This window comes from Chrysochloris asiatica, unplaced genomic scaffold, assembly GCF_000296735.1.
Source record: "Chrysochloris asiatica unplaced genomic scaffold, ChrAsi1.0 scaffold00132, whole genome shotgun sequence".
Lineage (NCBI taxonomy): Eukaryota > Metazoa > Chordata > Mammalia > Afrosoricida > Chrysochloridae > Chrysochloris > Chrysochloris asiatica.
The window spans coordinates 5,701,209-5,720,427 of NW_006408650.1; the positions used below are offsets into that span (position 1 = coordinate 5,701,209).

Sequence of the window (19,219 nt, forward strand, 5' to 3'; positions counted from 1 at the left end):
TCTCCCATGTAAACTATCACATAATTCACAATAAAACATTTAAGAAAAAATAAATAAAATAAAATAAACAAGCAGACCTTCGTAAGACTCTACTCTGGCTCCTGTACACTGGTGCCCTCTCTCTTCCCCTCTCCCTGAAGAAGCACCCATACTTACTGCCTACTTCCTCACCAGCCAAGTCCTTAAGTTGTCACCTGCCTACTAGTCAGACCCCGACTCACGGAGACCCCATGCAAACAGAATGGAGTGCTGCTGGATCCTAAACTCAGGGTGTAGCCAGGCTGAGGAAGATAAGTACCATGTGGTTCCCTTGGAGTCATTCTCGGGGACCCTCCATGGTTTCCCCTGAACAAATGTCCCCAGCCAGAGGGGCTGATTTCCATCCCAGTTGCAGGTTTACCAGCCAAGACTTTCCCTCCTTATTTAAACATTCTCCCTCCAAGCTTTCATCATTTGCCCGTTAAGTCAACTAATCTTCTACTAAACCGAATTTCACTCCCGGGTGGAGGAAGCGCCCTGTCATTATTCCTTGTGCCATGTACTGTTAATGATGCTTGAAATTATGCAAATAAAATTGATGAGCACAGCCCATTCTGGGCAGGCAGAAAAGGCTCCATTCGGAAGTGCTCACTGTGGATGCTGGTGTTCAGGGGGCACCTCTGCATGCTGCTGCCCGCGGAAGCTTGGGTTGCTCGCCTCCTTCCCACCACAAGCAGTGGGTGGCCATGTCTGACATTACCTCCCAGCGGCTTAGCAGGGAGTGCATTGTTCCCCATACCACCTCTCTCACCCTAGAAATATCTTACAACAGCAAAGCAGATGTGGGTTCCCTGCGTCGCCCCAAACACCACTCCAGTGAGCAGCTTAATTAAAATACCAGAACAGGGGAGCAGAGAGAATGCGGCTCATTTGCGCAGGCTTGTTGCATCTGCGTGAACATCTGTGAAGGAACCACAATGATGGAGTATTACCTGCATACCCCGCTCATCTGATCTGATCAAATGAGGCTAGTGTCACTACCAGCCGAGAGAGCTCCCCTAGACTAGAGACAAACCCCTACGAAGGCCCAGCCTCCTACAGCACCATGTTGGTATTTGAAGGCATCTCTGCTCACGGCTAATTCCCAGACTGAACGGTCACCTTCTTAGGCCAGATTTGAATCTCCACTGCAGGGAAGACTAGTGCACCCAGCGTCAGGATGAGACTGGCTGGGAATATTTCACATCTGTCTCATGTCCCCTCAACCACAAGGAGCAACAGCCCCAGGTCACAAAAGGGCAGGACAGAAGCCAGCACCTAAGAACCCACCCCCACTTCTTAACACTAGACCCCCACCCCTAACGTTCCGCCTACTCCAGCAACCACGGGGGAGTTAAGGCATACACAGGTGGGCTGTCTCCAAACCGTCCTGCATGGGAAAGGGCCCGAGTTCCACTCTTGGGCCTTCAACAAGTCACATGAAACACTTCATGCATTTTTAAACGTCCCACAGTCTGGGGGTGGAGAGAGTGCTTTAGAAAGGCTGTGGCCTTAGCTTAGAAAGCACCCCCCCACACACACACACCAGACCACTTAAATCACAAAGGAAGAGTGGGATGTTCCTATGGCCCCTTGGGTGGGCCTGCTGCAGCCAGACTCAAATTCCTGCCTCTAAACATGTCTCCACCACGCAGATGCCGTGAAACTGTAGACACGCTGTATTATGTCTCCTGGGGAAAGCAGTTTTGTGCTTTGGGTTTTATTTTTACTTTTATTTTTCTGGTTGTTTTAAAATTGTATCTGGTAATCGATTTAGAATGTGCCTTCCTGAGGATGTTCCCTAAGGTGGTAGAGTTGCTGCCATAATATGGCCATGCTTGACAAGATGTTTGTTCACCCGTACCCTCTGTGGGGACCAAGGGCTGAGGCGGCCTTGGCTCAGCCCTGGGCCTGCCTGGTTCACGGACTACAAAACACGGATGGGAGGTGGGGACAGGGGAAGACCCTTTCCCTGCAGCCTCTGCTACTGGGATTTCAGGTGTTAGCAGTTAAATTAGGCATAGTGGTTATGAGTAGGGCTGCTAATCTTACATTCAGCAGTTCGAAACCACCAGCGGTTCCACAGGAGAAAGATGAAGCTTTCTGCTCCCGTAAAGATTTATAGTCTCAGGGTAACTATGAGTCGGAATCGACTCCATAGCATATAACCACCACCACCACCACCACCACCAATTGGCTGTGAAGGTGGTGGTGGCTCTGTGGTAGATTTCTTACCTTCCATGCAGGCGACCTAGGTTCAAATCCCAGCCTGTGCACTTCCCGTGTAGCCACCTTCCCTCAGTGGAGGGTTGCATCTTGTTAAGATGCTAACCCGGTTTCAACAGAGGTTTTTAGACTAAGATGAACTAGGAAGAAAGACCTGGCTATATACTTCCAAGAAACAGCCAGTGAGCACCCTCTGGATCACAGTGGTTTCATCCCCTTATGCGTGGGGTCTCCATGAATGGGAGGCCAATTCGGAGGCAGCTAATAACAACAGAAAGTCAGGGGGATGGACACCTTCCAACCAAGAGGGCTTTTAGTGTCCTTACATCACAACCTCCTTCACACAGCTGTGCCTGCTACCTGTCCGTGACTGTGGTCAGAGGAGGTTACTGAGTTACTGAGTTACCTGAATTACTGGCTAACTCTGGGCCACAGAGAAGAATGGAGAGGCAAGGGACTGCTCGAGCCAACATTCCCTGTGCCCTAGCGACCTAAGGTTGGCAGCATCTCTGCTTCCTTTAGCATCTCTCTCCATCGCTCAGCACAGGTGGCCAGGAATAAATGCAGACCAGAAAGAGAAAAACCATCTACAACCAACAGACCCTCAAGATAGCGGGTGGCCCTGGAGGGGACTCCCAATGTGGCTTGAAAACCAGCTGAGGATAAGTTTACCACCAACCAAGCAAAGTCCATTGGCATACAAACAACTCCGGAGTGAAATGATAGGTTAGAAATCCACCAAACACAAAATCCCTAACCAGAAAGAAAAAGATGGATAACTTTATTTATAAGAAAATGAAGAACTACTATTCACTGAACTCACCAGAAAGATACCAAAAAGACAAGCCTCGGATAAGAGATTAAAAAGACAAAAAATACAGCTCCATAATACATAACAAACTTCTACAACTCAATAAGGAAAAGATAAACAACTCAGCAGAAAGTGGGCCAAGGACAGGGCTAGGCACTTCCTGAAGAGTTGAACACCTGATGAGGTAACCGGCCTCGGTAGTTATCAGGGAAAATGCACATTAAGATCGTAACACGGTATTTTGTGTGACCGTATTAACACAGAGTTCTGGTGTGGCGCTGTAGGATGAGCACTGGACTGCTAACCACAAGGTTGGTGGTTCGAACTCAATATCTGCTCCTTGGAAACCCTATATTGGGTCGCTATGAGTCAGAACTGACTTGACAGCATTGGACTGCTGACCTACAGGTCAGTGGGTTCAAACCCATCAGCCACTCCTTGGAAATCCTATACAGGGATGCTATGAGTGGGAACCAACTCGACTACTTAACACAGTAAGTTGTTATCAAGTGAACCGTGACTCATGGTGGGCCAGAGTAGAGCTGTGCTCCATAGGGTTTGGTTTTTGGCTAAGAAGAAAATCACCAGGCCTTTCTTTTGATGGGCTCGAACCTCTAAATTTTCAGTGAGTGTCTTAGAGTGTTAATTCTTTGCACCACGCAGGGTCATCATCTGGTCATCATCTGGTGCCCCAATTTAGACGTCTGAAAACACTAATCATAGAGGGCAGGTGTGCCCAACAGGAAGCCATGCACTAGTGGGAACATGATATGGTACAATCGCTTTGGAAAAATCTGGCCTCACGCTGTATAACGCTGAATTTTCCCACCCCTTCAGACCCACGAGAAAGCTAGACAATGAACAAGGAAGATCAAAGAAGAATGAATACCTTTGAATTATGGAGTTAGAAAAGAATATTAAGTACACCATGGCCTGCCAGAAAAACAAACAAATCTTTCTTGGAGGAAGTACAGCCAGAATGCTCCTTGTCTCTCACACTTTGGACATGTTATCAGGAGGGGCCAGTCCCTCGAGAAAGGACATCATGCTTGGTAAAGTAGAGAGTCGTCAAAAAAGAGAAGGACCCTCAAAGAGATAGACTGACACATTGCTTACAACAATGCGCTCAAACATAACAGTGATTCTGACTACCTGTCAGTGTTTCGTTACGCTGTACAAGGGTCCACTATGAGTTAGAACCAACTCGATGGCATCTAACAACAACAACATAAAACCAAATAACCACACATCTAAGTCTACACCCAAGAGAGTCTCTTACACAGTATACCATGTGACATGTTCAAGAAAGTCGGACTACAACCTTGTTCAAAATAATTTTCAAAAACAGGGGAGAAATGTCCACAGATGGGCAACAGTGATAAGTATGGTACATTCATACAAGGAATACAGGTGGGTAAATGAAATAGTTAGCTATCTATAACAACATGGGTGAGTCTTTGAATCATAATAGTAAAAGACAAAAGCAAGTCACTCACTCAAGGGTACAAACAATAGGAAACCATTTTTATAAAATCCAAAACCCAAACAGACTTAGGCATATATTGCTTATAGATACATGAATATGGAATAAAATCATTTCTGTTAAAAGTCAAGGAATGACAAGGAAGATAGGGGAACACTTAGGCAGGTTTGCATGGGCTAAATGGGTCAGAGGCAAATAGTGATGCATGCTCAACCTTGGAACAACAGGACTCTGTGATACAGGGATCGAGGCACAGTCTGAATGGGTAAAAGAGGGGAAATAAGATTCTTGACTATCTTATGAATATAGGTTTCCCTTGCCTACTACTGTAAAATATACATGAGTGGGGTAGAAAGGAGTATTGGGAAACATGATTATAGAAAACTTGTAAGCCCGTCTTTGGCCTATAAATGACTAGAATACCTAAAAAGGGTTCTAGAACTTGCCCAGTGAAATAGGCTTCTTGCAGAGCCTTTGTAGTGTATAGGACATTAGGTGGAATTCTAAGCCCCATCCAGAACCTTGGGAGGTGGAACATCCCCACTTGAAAGGACATGCAGACCAACCCAGAGTGGCTAGAGAAATAGAAGATGTTCTTGAAAGATCAGCAGGAAAAAAAGAAAAATACGGCAGTATGATTAGCTACTACAAGAACAAGCAAGCTGTTTGACAGGGAACCATCAAGACAATCAAGTCTGTTCAGGACAATCCCCCCTCCAAGACTGAAACTCAAAGGGAACACATGTGTAGGCATGTAAGTTTTCTGGCAACCACATTGCTTTACTGGTGAGTGGAAGAGGAGGAAAGGCAGTAATGAAGATATGGGCTGAGTTTGACCACATTCCATAGACTCCTGTCGGCCTGGAGATGAGAGAGAGAAGGGAAAGGGTTCATTGGTCCAAAATTTGGGGATACCTGGGGTCTCCTGAGCCCAAGGACACTGACCCAGTCACAAAGGATTAGAGCTGATGGTGACGTGTCCAGCTGATATGAAGTGGAAGGAGGCACACAAGAATGCCCAAACTTGCAGCTAGTACCCATTTGACCTAGCTTGGATGCTTGATGATCAGAACTCGACTAGAAGAAGATTAAAAAATTTGATACAGGAAGCAAGTGTAAATTGGTACAATTTGATGAATTTGACCTTTAACTTATGGACGTAGTAGCTCAAAATACCAATCAAGAAGGAAGGAGTCTTTACATGAAGGATCAAACTTATTCCCCTAGTACACAAGGTTGGTAGGGACGGGCAACTTAGACATTGGCTACCTAAAATGGGGGGAGGGAGGCTATACAGGCACGAAGTGACTGGCTTACAAGTTTTCAAGAGGGAGTTTAGTTTCAGAATGAATGGGGGAAGGTAGAATCCCCAGTGAATACTTTTCATCTTGTCTAGATGGGTCTGGTGAAAGGAGATGGGGATAGGATTCTTTTGATTCAGTAGTAATTGCTATTATGACTAATTGAGATTGTCACAACTATAATGGTAGAAGTTGTGTAACAAAAAGGGGGAGTAGTTACGACCGGGGGGCAGGCTTACAGGGTATATATACCCTTTGGTTGGTTGAGGATGAATGGAGAGGATTGTAACCATGGCAATGAAACAATACACGATAGGATGAATGTAAAACTAATGTTCTCCCATGTAAACTATCACATAATTCACAATAAAACTTTTTTTTTTTTTAAGAAAAGGGGGGGAGTAGTAAATCTTACATTCCAGGAACAGAGGGACCATCAAGGGAGAAGAGCATGAACGGAATGTGGGATCCTAACCAGAGAAGCAGCGACACCAGAGATGGAGGCAGAGATGAGGACATGGAGAGAGGGAGCAGCTGAGGTTTTGAGACTCATGGAAAGAGAAAATCTGTGTGCTGGTGGCCAGGAGGCAGGGTTGCAAAATGTGCCCTTTAGTTGTTTAGACGATTATACATTCCTGTATGTTTTTGTGTACAGCAACATATAAGAGGGAATAGAAGCAAATACTGTTAACCGATGATGCATGGAGGGGACTGTAATCATTGCAATAAAATAAAATAGGATTTGGTTGTGTCCCAAACCAATGTTCTCCCATGTAAACTATCACTCAAGTCACAATAAAAGCTTTAAAAAAAAAAAAGGCAAGGAATGGTCACAAAATTAGAGTTGCAGGTTCCTTCTGGGTGGGGAGGAGGAAGAAGAGAAGGTAAAGGATGGGTGGGGGCAGGCATAGTCAGGTATGCAAAGGGTTCTGGCATTTTCTCATTCGTAGGTAGGATGGCAGAATCATGGAAGATGTGATATTTTTGTGATTCATAACATAATCCAAACCAGCTGCCAATGAATCCATTCTGACTCATGTTGACCCCAAGTGCAAAGCAGAACTGTTACATAAGGTTCAATGGCTGCGACCTTTCAGAAGCAAATCTCCAGGACTTTCTTCCAAGGTGCCTCTGGGTGGGTTTGAATTGCCAGCCTTTTGGTTAACAGTCCAGTGTTTAACTGTGTTCACCAACCAGGGTCGCCAACATACATTTCTTATGCATTTCATATTAAGTAAAAGAAAACAAACTCTATGTATTTTAATCCCACAGATAAAATCCCACACGTACAATCCTCCCCAACTCTCAGTCTTCAGTGCCATCTGCCCCCACCAAGGATCTGGGGGGAGTGTCCATCACCTCCCCTCTACCTCCAATAGCAACATGGGCCTGGATACCCAGTATGGGTAAGGGACAGGCATCACTCACACTGACCCCGCCAATGTTACTGTGCCCAGTCCCCAGTATGGACTCAGGATGGAGTCTACCCTGAGCCTACATTGAGCCCACAGGGAAGGCAGGCAGTTGTGTGGTTAAGTGCCATTGAATTGGTTCCAACTCACAGCAACTCTGTATAGAGTTTCTAAGGAGCAGCTGGTGGGTTTAAACTGAAGACATTATCCTACAGCGCCACCATGCATGGTGGTTCTCAATTCCACAAGCGATATTTATCAGCCACCAAGAGCAAGTGCATGGACTCCCAGCCTCCGCTGGCCCAGAGATGGAGACTGGGACTGTGGGACCAGCAATGTGCACATACGCTTCTCCAGGCCTCCCCAACTAAGCTAGGCATCAGCAAAGAGGAAGAGGCGGGAGGGAGCTCCAGCCAGACAGGAGGAGAGTGCTGTTTTATATAATGACAAGTTGATTCTGACTCATAGCGACCCACTAAGGAGTGAGGTGGCACAGTGGCTAAGCATTCAGCTGCTAATCTAAAGATCAGTGGTTTGAACCCACGGAGAAAAGACCTGGCAATATGCTGCCGTAAAGCTTACAGCCTGGAAAACCCTATGGGGTCACTATGAAGAGTAAATCAAGAAGCAGGTTCACTGGGAAGCCTTCCAGAGTTGGGGGGGCAGGCACCCCCTGGCTCTCACCTCTGCAGCTCCTTCAGGGAGACGGTAATCCGCAGACTGTGGCCCAGAACATAGAGTGCAGCCAGGATGTCTGCCCATTGCACCATCTCCCCCAGAGGTCCGCCCTTCAGCACCCGCGGGCTGAACACATCCCCAGACTCCTCCGTCAGGAAGCCGATGTGGACAAGGATCTGGACAGGCACACAGGGGGTCCGTGAGGAGGAGCAGTGGTTTCAGCCAGCCCCCCCAGACAGAACCTGGAGACCCCTGTCTCCAGGCCAGCCAGGCCACAGCATCTGGAATTGGAGTGATGTAGGGGGCCCGTGGGCTGTGTGCCAGTGCTGGACACCAGTAGTCCAGGGTGCTTATGTTCCAGTTAACAGAGACACAAGACAAGCTCATGAACTGATAAGGGCTCTGAAAGAATTAATCAAGGTGTGAGAGTTGTGTAGATACAGACTGCATGAAAGGATGAATGAACAGATGAACAAGCGAAGGGGTCAAGGCACCTCCAATAGATCTACATTCTGAAGGTGCTCTGACCTTTCAGCCTGACAAGGGCAGAGAATCTAGATCACCTGGAGGCAGGGGGGCAGGGGGCTGCCACTCCTCCCCAACCTCCGGACCCCACTGCCCCCACCCCACTTTCCTCCCACGAGCTCTCCAAGTTCAGCACCCTGAGTGGATAAGAGGTACCTGCTTCTGGTCCCTCCGGACACCCCCCAGCTTCCGCTCCAGGCGCTGGGCAGCCAGGGCCCACTGGACAGTGAGCCGCTTGGTCCGCTTCTTCATGAAAACCAGAGATTCCTTCCCACTGCCCACCAGCTCCAGGAGGTGGGACAGGTTGCTCCGGAAAATTGCCTGGAGGAAAGGGGGACATTCAGAATCTCAGGTCTTGTCGCTCCAGACCCACTGCTGGCCACCATCTGTCCTCCCAGGCCTGAAGGTGGGGGCAGGTGGGCCTATGTGCACCCTCCCCACAAGGCCAAGGAGAGTCTGGGTGAGGAAAATGATGAATACACTCAGGCATCAACCAAAAGGTGGGAGATTCGAGTTTACCAAGAGGCACCTTGGAAGAAAATCCAGTGCACAGTTCTACTTTGACCCAGGTGGGGCCACACCTGGAGTCAGAATCAACTCTACAACTGGCTCATGGAACTGGGACCTGATCTGATGCTGCCCACACTTTCTAAGGGGCTCCCCCAATGTAAAGTCAAAGGATCTTCCCGTTACATCACCTCTTAACGTCTGCACACTAGCCAAGCCCAGATCTGATATCTACTTGTACTGAGTTCTCCAAGGAGGGGGGGTCAGGTACAGTGGATCCCAGGGACCCCAAGCAGCACAAAGAGGCCATGAGGGTAGTGGCGAGAGCCAGGACCCGGCAGCTGCTAGCTGATACGCTGTGCTGTAGGCCTTGGACAAGGTAACTCTCTGAGCTTCCGCTGCATGGTCACCTGTTCACAAAGCACCGCTGGAGATTTCAGTGCAAACAAAGTGCACATCATATAGAGACTCCTCAACAATAATACAGTGATGGTAATAGTAACGGCCGCTATTGTTGCTACTGTTATGCTAGTCTGATAAGGGGGCACCTTCAGGGACCCCTGCCCCTTACCCAGTCTCACACTGCAGCATCCCTCTGAAGGTGAAGTAAACAGGTCATCTGGCTTCCATCAGAACGGCGGTCCTATGGCCTCCTCCCACCACACATACACCTGAGGACTGCCTGATCCCTCCCAGGCCAAGGGATCCCCCATTTCCTCCTGGTCCAGGGGGTCACTGACCTATCCACAACCCTTTGTCTACCTGGACTTTGGGGAGGGCCTTCGGGGCATTCTGGACAGCCGTCCGGTTCCTCCAGGGCAGTGGGGGACAGAACCACTCGACTTCACTGAGGTAGACGAGGAAGGAGCACTCGGTGCCATCCACCCCGAAGAAAGCATAGCAAGGGTCAGAGGTCCAGCGAGCTCGCATCCACTGCAGAGAGAACAGGCTGGGTAGGGAGCAGGCGCCAGACCCCCAGACCCCCTGACCCCCTCAGAATGGCACCTCTGGGGCCTGCCCTAAAGATGCAGCAAGAAACAGACTAACCCCCACCAAGGACCTGAACCTCAGTCCTGGCCACTGAGGAGCCCAGAGAAGGCCGAGTAGAATCGTCCCTGCCTAGCCCAGAAAGGGGGGGCCTCTCAGGGAATGAGATACAGAAAGAGCAAATGTTCAGCTGCTAACCAAACACTGGAGATTCAAATTCACCCAAAAGCGCCTAGAAAGAAAGTCCTGGTGATCCACGTTTGAAAAATCGTTATTGCAAACCCTGCAGAACATAGTTCTACTCTGACTTGTGGGGGCCACCATTAGTCGGAGTCAGCTCAACAGTAACTGGTTGATTTTAGAGCTTTTTGGGTCAAAGTTCTGGGGCAAAGCACCAGGAGGTGAGCTAGTGGCTGGTCCACCTCAGTTTCCCTCCTAGTACCACTTCCTATTACCCAAGATTCAGCTAGGCCAAGATCAAGAGGCAACTCCCCAGGAGACAGGGTGTGGGGTTAGGGCAGGCCCTCCCCACAATGGTCCCCAGTGGCCACGGAGGAGAAGGAGCTGCATGCAGACAGAAGCACAGTCAGTGAGAGCTGGCCGGTGCTGAGGGTCTAGGGTCCGGGCCTTTACTGAATGTGGTGGGAGTCGGCGGTGGGGGTAGCACCCTGGATGTAAGAGCTCATTTGTTGAAAGAAAGTGATGGGGTACCCAACAGACCTCCATCCTGAAGAACTCAGGGATGGGAGTGTGGTCAGGAGTCATTTCCCCTGCATTTGGCTTATCCCATTGTTCCACGGATTTGTGAGATCCCTGTCAGGGGCAAAATCCCCAAGGTGGGCAGAGTCAGAGTCCCCACAGAGGGGCTGCCCCTCCTCGTTCTCCTCTGTGCCTTTCCCCCTCTGTCTGCGGTCCCCAGACTCACCTCCACTTTCCCTGAGCAGTCAGGGAACTGGGGGTCACTGGGTGCTTCACACGGGTCCTGCCGGCCTTCAGACACTGCGGGAGAATGCACTTTGCTGAGAACTGGGGTCCTGTAGTGAAGGTGGGCTGGACCTGCTGAGAACTCCTCATCTGAGAGGCCCCAAGGCACACAGCCTACCTGTCAAGGGACCCAGGCATAGAGGCCCCCATCTTCCAAACCGCATAAGCAGAACCCCTCTGCCACACAGCTGTCTTGGGGAATTCAGAACTAGGAAGGAGCTGGCTTTATCGGCTGTGGACTGGGTCCCTGGACACATAGGGTCCACACACACACCAAATGTACCGCTAAATAATCTGAGATAGGACTGGCAGCCTGGACCACTGCTTCTGCATTAGGGGGGATGGAGGGACTCTCCCCTGAGTGATAGAGAGTTCAGGGACCAACTATGTCCTCAGCACCCTAACACCATGTCAGGATGGGTGAACCCCAAGTCACCCTGAAGAGAGGCTGAAGTGGGGCACTGAAAGTCAGGTGGGAAATCCTGGGGAGGGGAGAGAGCAGAGCCCCATGGCAGGTGTGCCCTCCCCAGATGGCTTCACCTGTCAGAGGCTTCACCAGGTATGGGCTAGGGGAGGTGGGAGGGGGGCAGAGAGGGGAAATGGGTGGGGAGTGATGGGCATTGGCCTGGGCTTTGTGCCCCCCTCACCCAGCCCTACTCTTGCTATGCAGGAGTAAGACTGGGCTTAATGCCCACCAACACCTCCCACCATACCTGCACCCATCTTGCTGTTCAGGACCAGAACCAGACTCAGTGCCCCCACCCTGTAGTAGGACCAGGCTCCATGACCCCCCCCACACCATAGCAGAATCAGGCTTTATTCCCAAACCCACCCCACAGCAGGACGCAGCTCAGTGCCCGAACCCACCCCGCAGCGGGACAGGGCTCGGTGCCCACACCCACTCTTCAGCAGGATGGGGCTCAGTGTCCACACCCACCCCACAGCGGGACGGGGCTCGGTGTCCACACCCACCCCGCAGCGGGACGGGGCTCGGTGCCCACACCCACCTTTGCTGTGCAGCAGCAGGCTGTGACGTAGGATCTGGTCCACCTTCACGGCGATGTCAGACACATTCTGGGCAATGGCTTGGATCCGCTCCATGAGGCCAGCGCTGGCGGGAAACCTGGGTGGAAGAGGGCACAAGTGAACCACCAGTCACTGCCTAAGGTCTTCCAAAACAGCTGAGACCGGAAACAGAGGCCCAGTGTGCCCCTCCGCCACACACACACACACACACACACACACACACACACACACACTGCATAAATAAGATTGTCATCTGCCTAGAGGAGCCCAGTCAGTACCTGGGGCTGAAGTAGGCAGGGAAATTCCTTCAAGAACCCTGGTGTGGACTGTCCAAGGACCTCGAGTACCAGCAGCTACCCTGAGTCTGTTTGACAGAGGTTTCCCAAAGGGACTGTATCAGACCAAAATAAATTCCAACCTTAGCAGCTCGGGGACTTGCCAGCTATTAAAACTCCAGTAATGATTGCTGGGTTCCCCAGAGCAAATTCGCCCCAGGGTCTTGAACCAGTTAACTACCTCTGCCTGCCATCAATAACACGGCTGCCTTTATTTTTGGAGAATCTATTTTTGCATTGATTACAATTCAACTCACAAGGCAGTTTCTTAGACACCATGTGCAGTATTTATCTCGTGGCAAGAACTTCTACAGAGATTATCCCATTCCGCTGACGTATGTCCAGGCGAGGGACTCGGATGAGGCTCACTTGTTAACACATTAGTTTCATTTGCTTGGACTCTCACCCCTGGCTGGCTTTGCACATCCAGAGTAAACCCCTGTTTAATCCTTTACAGGGCATGGGGGTCTTTATGGCTGTACATACTAGGAATGGTATGAAGAAAGGTTTTCCAACTGGGTCTCCTCTGGGGTCTACAAGTCCCTTCCCCCTACTTCTGGGCTGCACAGTCTGCATTGCCCACCAGGAAGGCTCAGAGGTGAGAGCAGCCGGGGCTGCGGCCCCTGCTCCTCTTCTTCCCATCTCCACTTCTGTAGAGAGAGAAAGGCCCGTCCATGAAGGTGTCTCTCAGAGGAGGCAAGGCAGGCAGGGGTAAGGCAGACATGGAAAGGGGGGTGAGGGGTCAAGTATGAACGAGACACATACATGTATACACACCATGCACACACACATCAGTGCACATATACACACATACACACGCACACCTACATATATATTTATATGTGTGTAATCATGTGGACACATGTGCAAACCTCCGGTGCTCACCAGATGGATGCAAACGTATGCATATCCTCGTGCACATACACACATACCAGTCGATTCTTTTTTTGCTCTTCAGTTTAGTGCCCCAATGCCAACTTTGCAAAAACAAACACCCTAATGAAAATAGCACAGTCTTTACTCCCATTTCCAGGAGTTGCTATAACAAAGTACCATAAACATGGTGGCTTAAAACAACCGATATCCATTCTCTTACAGTCCCAAAGAGCGAACTCGATGGCACACCACCACCACCACTGTCCCCAAAACCCCTAACCAAGGTGTTGTCAGGGTGATTCCTTCTGGAGGTGAACTCTTGGGAGAATCTGTTCTTTCTCGTGGTTTCTCACACTCCTGGACTTGCAGCTGCATCGCTCTAATCTCTGCCTTTGTCGTCACGTGGTCTCCTTCCCTGTGTGTCTGTGCATCTGTATCGTCACGTGCTTTCTTATGAGGACACCCAGTCATTGACACGAGGGCCCACGCTACTGCAGTGTGAACTCATCTTAGCTTCATTTCATCTGCAAAGATCTTATTGGCTGCTAACTGAAAGGTTGGTGATGTGAGTCAATCCAGAGGTACAGAAGAAAGGGCTGGCAATCTACTTCCAAAAATTCAGCCACTGGAAATCCCATGGAGCCCTCTGACACACAAGGGCTTGCCAGGAGTCAGAATGAACTCCAAGCAAGAACCCCAAGGAATGCCAGGTGCTACCTAAACCTGGAAAAGACAGGATGAGCTTCCCTGGAACCTCTGGAGGGAGCGTGGCAGCACTGGGCCCCTGATTTCAGACTTCTGGCCCCCAGAGGAATGAGAGGAGAAATGGCCGCTGTATTAAGTCACCACTTTGTTAAGCAATCCTATGAAGCTTGTACAATCGCCATCCACAAACTTGAAGGAATGCATCGAAAAAAGAGAGTCCATGTTCAACTGACCATCCCTGCTGTTAGGAGGGGTTTGTCTTCAATCCAAAATAGGGTCTCTGCAGATGTAGCCAAGTTAGGATGAGGTGGTGCTGGTGAAGGGTGAGCCCTACATGCAACAATCAAGTGTCCTTATAAGGAGACCACGTGAAGACACAGACACCCAGGTATACAGGGAAGAGGCCAAGGGAAGACGGAGGTGGTCAGTGATTAGAGAGATGCAGCCACAAGCCACGGAATATTGGCGACCAGCAGAAGCTAAAGTCCAAGCTGCATTCCACAGCTGCTCTCATGGAGATGAAGAACAACCAGTAAGTTCTTGATGGTCAAGCCCCAGTTAGTGAAGCTGGACCTTATTCAGAGTTAGTTAGAAAGAGCCAGGGCCTTTGAGTCAGAGTCCTGAATTCAAATCTTGGCTCTACTTGACAGCTATGTGGGGCTTCTCTAAACTCAGATGTCCAAGCCTATAAGATCCGGAACAATGTCAACCACAGAATTAATTGCTGGAAGTATCAGACATGAGGCCATATGTAAAGGACTCAGCATCTAGTAAACAAAATCTAGTTGCCGTCAAGTCAGTTCTGACTCATGGCAACCCCATGTCCGTGGCAGTAGAGCTGTGCTCCACAGGGTTTTCAATGGCTGGTTTTTAAGAAGCAGATCACCAGGACTTTCTTCTGAAGCACCTCCAAGTGGACTCAAGCTTCCAAACTTTTGGTTAGCAGTCAAGTATGCTAACCATTTGCACCACCTAGGGGATCCCAGGAAATAGTAGGTGCTCAATAAATGCTTGATATGCTTCTGTTTCCTACCTGCAGTGGTCACTCTGTTCTCAAGAGGATGCATCCACCATAAATCCAATTTTGGAACAGAGCTCTTTACGTTTTGGGGATTCAGCAATTTTTCCATGAGAAGCACTTTTTGCATCAAAGGCTCTCTCACCAGCCTGGGCTTTTAATAGCGCCGATGGCATCTGTCTGACTTAACAAGTTCACTGTGTTCGAAGCTGAATTACTTGGCGTCACTATCACTACCCTGGACGTAACTTTTGTACAGCACTTTCTATTTCCAAATCATCTAAGCTTAGGCTTCTCTCCTGGAGCAGCTTTTAAAAAAACACAATCAAAGTAGATGCTGGGATGCCTCTAACTGCACTAGGGCTAGGGCCAGGGAAATGCCTAAATGGAAGGGGGTGGGGGCTGGTGGGGAGATGGCATGTGGGTCGGAGGACCCAGAGTCAGGGGGTTGGGGACTGTCAGGGACTGTCAGGGGGGCGGGGTAGTCAGGGGCTTCCAGGGACCAATCTCCCCATCAAGCTCAGCAGGTACAATTTCAAAGACTCATAATCATTTTTTGTGCTCATGAAAATGTTGCCTTTTTTTTTTTTAATTGGAGAAGAAAAAAATGAACTTGTAAGTCAAAGACAATGTTTTACTATGAAATGTTAATATACTCACCATTATACCGATGCAGTCATATACCATGTTTAATTTGTGCTATGGAGGACCTTCTGGTAGCGTAGTGGTTACGAATCGGGCTGCGAACCTTAAGGTCAGCGGTTCGAAACTACCAGCCGCTCCGCGGGAGAAAGATGAGGCTTTCTACTCCCGTAAAGATTTACACCCTCGGAAACCCTGTACAGGGTCGCTATGGGTCGGAACCGACTCGACAGCACTTAACAACAACAACAACAATGGAGGACCTTGGTGGGGTGATGTAGGATAAGCACTGAACTGCTAACCACAAGGTCGGCACTTCAAACCCACCAGCAGCTCTTGGGAGCCCTATTCAGGGTCACTATGAGTCAGAACTGATTTGATCGTTGTTGATGTTAAGTGCCAACGAGTCGGCTCTGACCCACAGCAACCCCGTATAGGGTTTCCAAGGAGCGACTGGTGAGTTTGAACCACTGACCTTGTGGTTCTGCATTTACCCTACAGCTCCACACCAGGACTTGACAGCACTTAACAATAACAGTAATAGCAATATGGGCGTGCAGTAACGTCATAGGGTAAGCAGTGGACTGCAAACCACAAGGTCGGCAGTCTGAACCCACCAGCCACTCCTCAGAAACCTTATACAGGGTTGCTATGAGCCGGAACCAATTCCACAGAGCTTCACAACAACACCAACTGGAAGGAAGAGCCCAGGAACAACAGAGCCCAGCCAGGGTGGCAGGGCTTTTCTTAGACTGTCAGGCGGATGTAGAAAAGTTGTTCCATTTCTGAGCGTGACAATAAAATCCCAACAGATATTGAGCGCTCTGAAAAGGACATGATGTTTGGCAACGCAGAGGACCAAGAAAACAAGGGAGACCCGTGATAAAATGGACACAGTAGCTGCCAACTGTGGACTCAGAGAATCAGAGATGGCCCAGCACCGCAGGCGGCTCACCCCGCTGCAGAGCCGGCTCCACACCAGTTAGCACCAAGGCGCCTCACCAGCCACACCCTTTACAGACATCATCTCATTGAATTTGCATTATAATTCCTTTTCATGCTACCCATTGTACAGATGAGGAAATCCAGGCACAGCAAAGTTGAGAAACTTACTCATACTCCCACAGCGATGAAATGGGAAATTAGGTTTCAACCAGGCATTCTGGTTCCAAAGCCCACCGGTCCAGCCCAGAAAGCTACTTCCATAGGGCTCTGTGGCTTTAGGGGTGGGGTGGGGCAAGTCAGGAGAAGATGTGCCTGGGGGATATTTGGGAGACCAGAGGCATATATACATATAGAGACACACACACAGCGTTGACAAGCCTCCAGCCTTGTGTCTAGACTGTGGTGAGAGACGCAGCCTGGAGCTATCAGTGGTTCCATTCAATAAATCAGAAAAGGTTGCCCTGAGACCCAGCTGGACTGCACGAGGAAAATTCATTCCCCATCCCCTCTGTCCCAGGCAGGGACACACCGTTCCCCATCAGCAGGCTCAGTGGTTCAACCTGCAGGTGGGGACAGTCCAGTGGGTCCAAGGCCAGGCCTTCTCAAGTTGCAGGAGTGATATTTGAGGGTCAGAGTCACCAGGGCGATTTCTAATGGGAGAACCACCAACACTTCCTGGCAGAGGGCAAAAGCGCAGTCTCCTGGAGTAGAAGGCATTTCCCTGGCAACATCCACTCTAACCTTGTAGGGAGAGATTAGCAGAATGTACACTTGGAATTCCATCACCCCCGGTTGCAGGGGACACAGAGACAGTGTTTGGCAGCTCTGCCTAGTACACCCCTTGCCATCTTCCAACTGGTGAAATGACTAAAACCAAGAAATTAAACTTATTGCCATCAAGTGAATTCTGAATCGTGGTGTTGTTGTTATTAAGTGCCGTCAAGTCAATTCCGACCCATAGCAACCCTGTGTAGGGTTTCCAAGGAGCAGCTGATGAGCCTGAACCACCGACCTTGCAGTTCAGATGACTTTGCAGTCTGACACATTAGCTCACAGTACCACGCCAGGATTCCTCGCAGTATGCTGAGACTACATCTTACCGGAGCAGACAGCCACAGCTTTCTCCTGCGAAGTGGCTGTTGGGTTTGAATCACTTAACACTGGTGATTCAATCATGCTACCAGCAGTGTTCGTAGGCACAAATGACTGCAAGGCTTTAGTAGTAGGTTTCCTACTTGTATGGAGTCCTGGTGTGGCACTGTGGGTTAATGCACTGGACTGCAAGGTCGGTTTGAATGGCAAGGTCAGTGGTTCAAGCTCGCCAGCTGCTTCTCGGAAACTTTATACAGGATTGTTATGAGTCAGAACCAACTCGATGGCACACAATAACACTTGCATCATGGAATCTTGCTGTGATGCTGTAGAATAAATAAATACTCAACCACAAGGTCGGTTTGAACTGCAAGGTTGGCGGTTCAGACCCACCAGCCGCTCCTGACTCTGCAGTACTTAACAACAAACGTGTATTATATTATTGTTTCTTTTCTGTTTTAACTTGGGTGAATGCATTTTAAATGAGGGTGGTTGTTCATAACCAGGTGACCCTGAAAGAGTGGGGCAGGGAGGGGATGTGCTTCCAGCAGGCAGTATAATCAAAGTACAAATGTGCAGGGCCCCTAGGAGAAGAGAGGATGGAGGTCCCAGTGTGTGTGTGTTCCTTTCTGCTCAGACCAGCCTCTGTGTGGGCTCAGAGGATCATAGATGAGTTAAGGGCAGTCTCAAGCCTCTAGAGTGGCCCTGAGTGGGGGCAACAGAGAAAAGTCTGGGACGTGTCCTGTGTGGTGTGACCTCGGCCCCCAGACCCCATCATCTTGATGGTGAGGAGCAGCACATGGGTGGCCAAGAAGACAAGGCGGGAATACAGTAAAAGGTTAACAGGTCTGGAGTGTCCACAGCTTGCATGTTCCAAAACGGATTTGGCCACGCCCAGTTCCTCAAAGGCCTAGAAGATTCTGCCTGCCAGGACTGCCTTGCTTACCTGGGGGATGTGGGCCTGCTGGCTGGTCCACAAAAACAATGTGGGTCATACCCAGGGCTCTGGAGAGACTAGAGACAAGGGTCAGTCAGTCACGCTGGTGGTCAGCCATGACTAGGTGACTGATGCCTAACAAGGAACAGAGACATCACCACCACAGGCTGCCCTGCCAGCCACAGAGTGCTGGTCTAGATCCTTCTGCAATCTTCAAGAGGAACTCCGGCCCCCACAGCCTGGTCACTACCTCCCCCTGAGCCTCGGACATTAACTGCCTTCAGGCCAGGTTCTTGCACCCTGCCTTCACTCCCCTGGCTACAGAAACCCTCCAGACACCTCCAGAACGAGCTTTAATTTCCACCCCTCCTGTGATTGATGAGGATTGCATTCGATTAACGTGGTATTGATCTCCCCCGCAGCTGGCCAGCACGCTTGCTGGGAGTTGTTATTTTATTCTAAAACCACCGATCCTTTCCTTTGACACAGAAACGCATGAAGGTACTAGGTATGGCAAACACAAAAGAGTGGAGAGAAATCAACATGGGTAGGGGCACAGGGCACAGACAGGAGAGGATTCTCTGTGTCTGTCTGTCTGTCACACACGCACACATCACATGGAACAAGGAAATCTCCCTCCAGTATCCAGTCACCTCTGCTTCAGCCCCCACCTCACTCCCACCCAGAGCCCCGATGTTGCTGCTGATGCTG

General features: G+C 49.7%; 1 protein-coding gene across 2 annotated transcripts in view; it reads right to left on the reverse strand.

Moving 5' to 3' along the window:
* MGAT5B (mannosyl (alpha-1,6-)-glycoprotein beta-1,6-N-acetyl-glucosaminyltransferase, isozyme B) overlaps positions 1 to 19,219 on the reverse strand; it is a 78,561-nt gene that overhangs the window by 30,930 nt on the left and 28,412 nt on the right. For both annotated transcript variants that reach the window (XM_006869542.1, XM_006869543.1), the window contains exons 4-8: positions 11,940 to 12,055; positions 10,874 to 10,947; positions 9,724 to 9,894; positions 8,611 to 8,775; positions 7,936 to 8,105 (exon numbers count right to left, since the gene is read on the reverse strand). In XM_006869542.1, the coding sequence (XP_006869604.1) occupies positions 7,936 to 8,105; positions 8,611 to 8,775; positions 9,724 to 9,894; positions 10,874 to 10,947; positions 11,940 to 12,055 (696 nt within the window). The remainder of the gene's footprint in view (positions 1 to 7,935; positions 8,106 to 8,610; positions 8,776 to 9,723; positions 9,895 to 10,873; positions 10,948 to 11,939; positions 12,056 to 19,219) is intronic.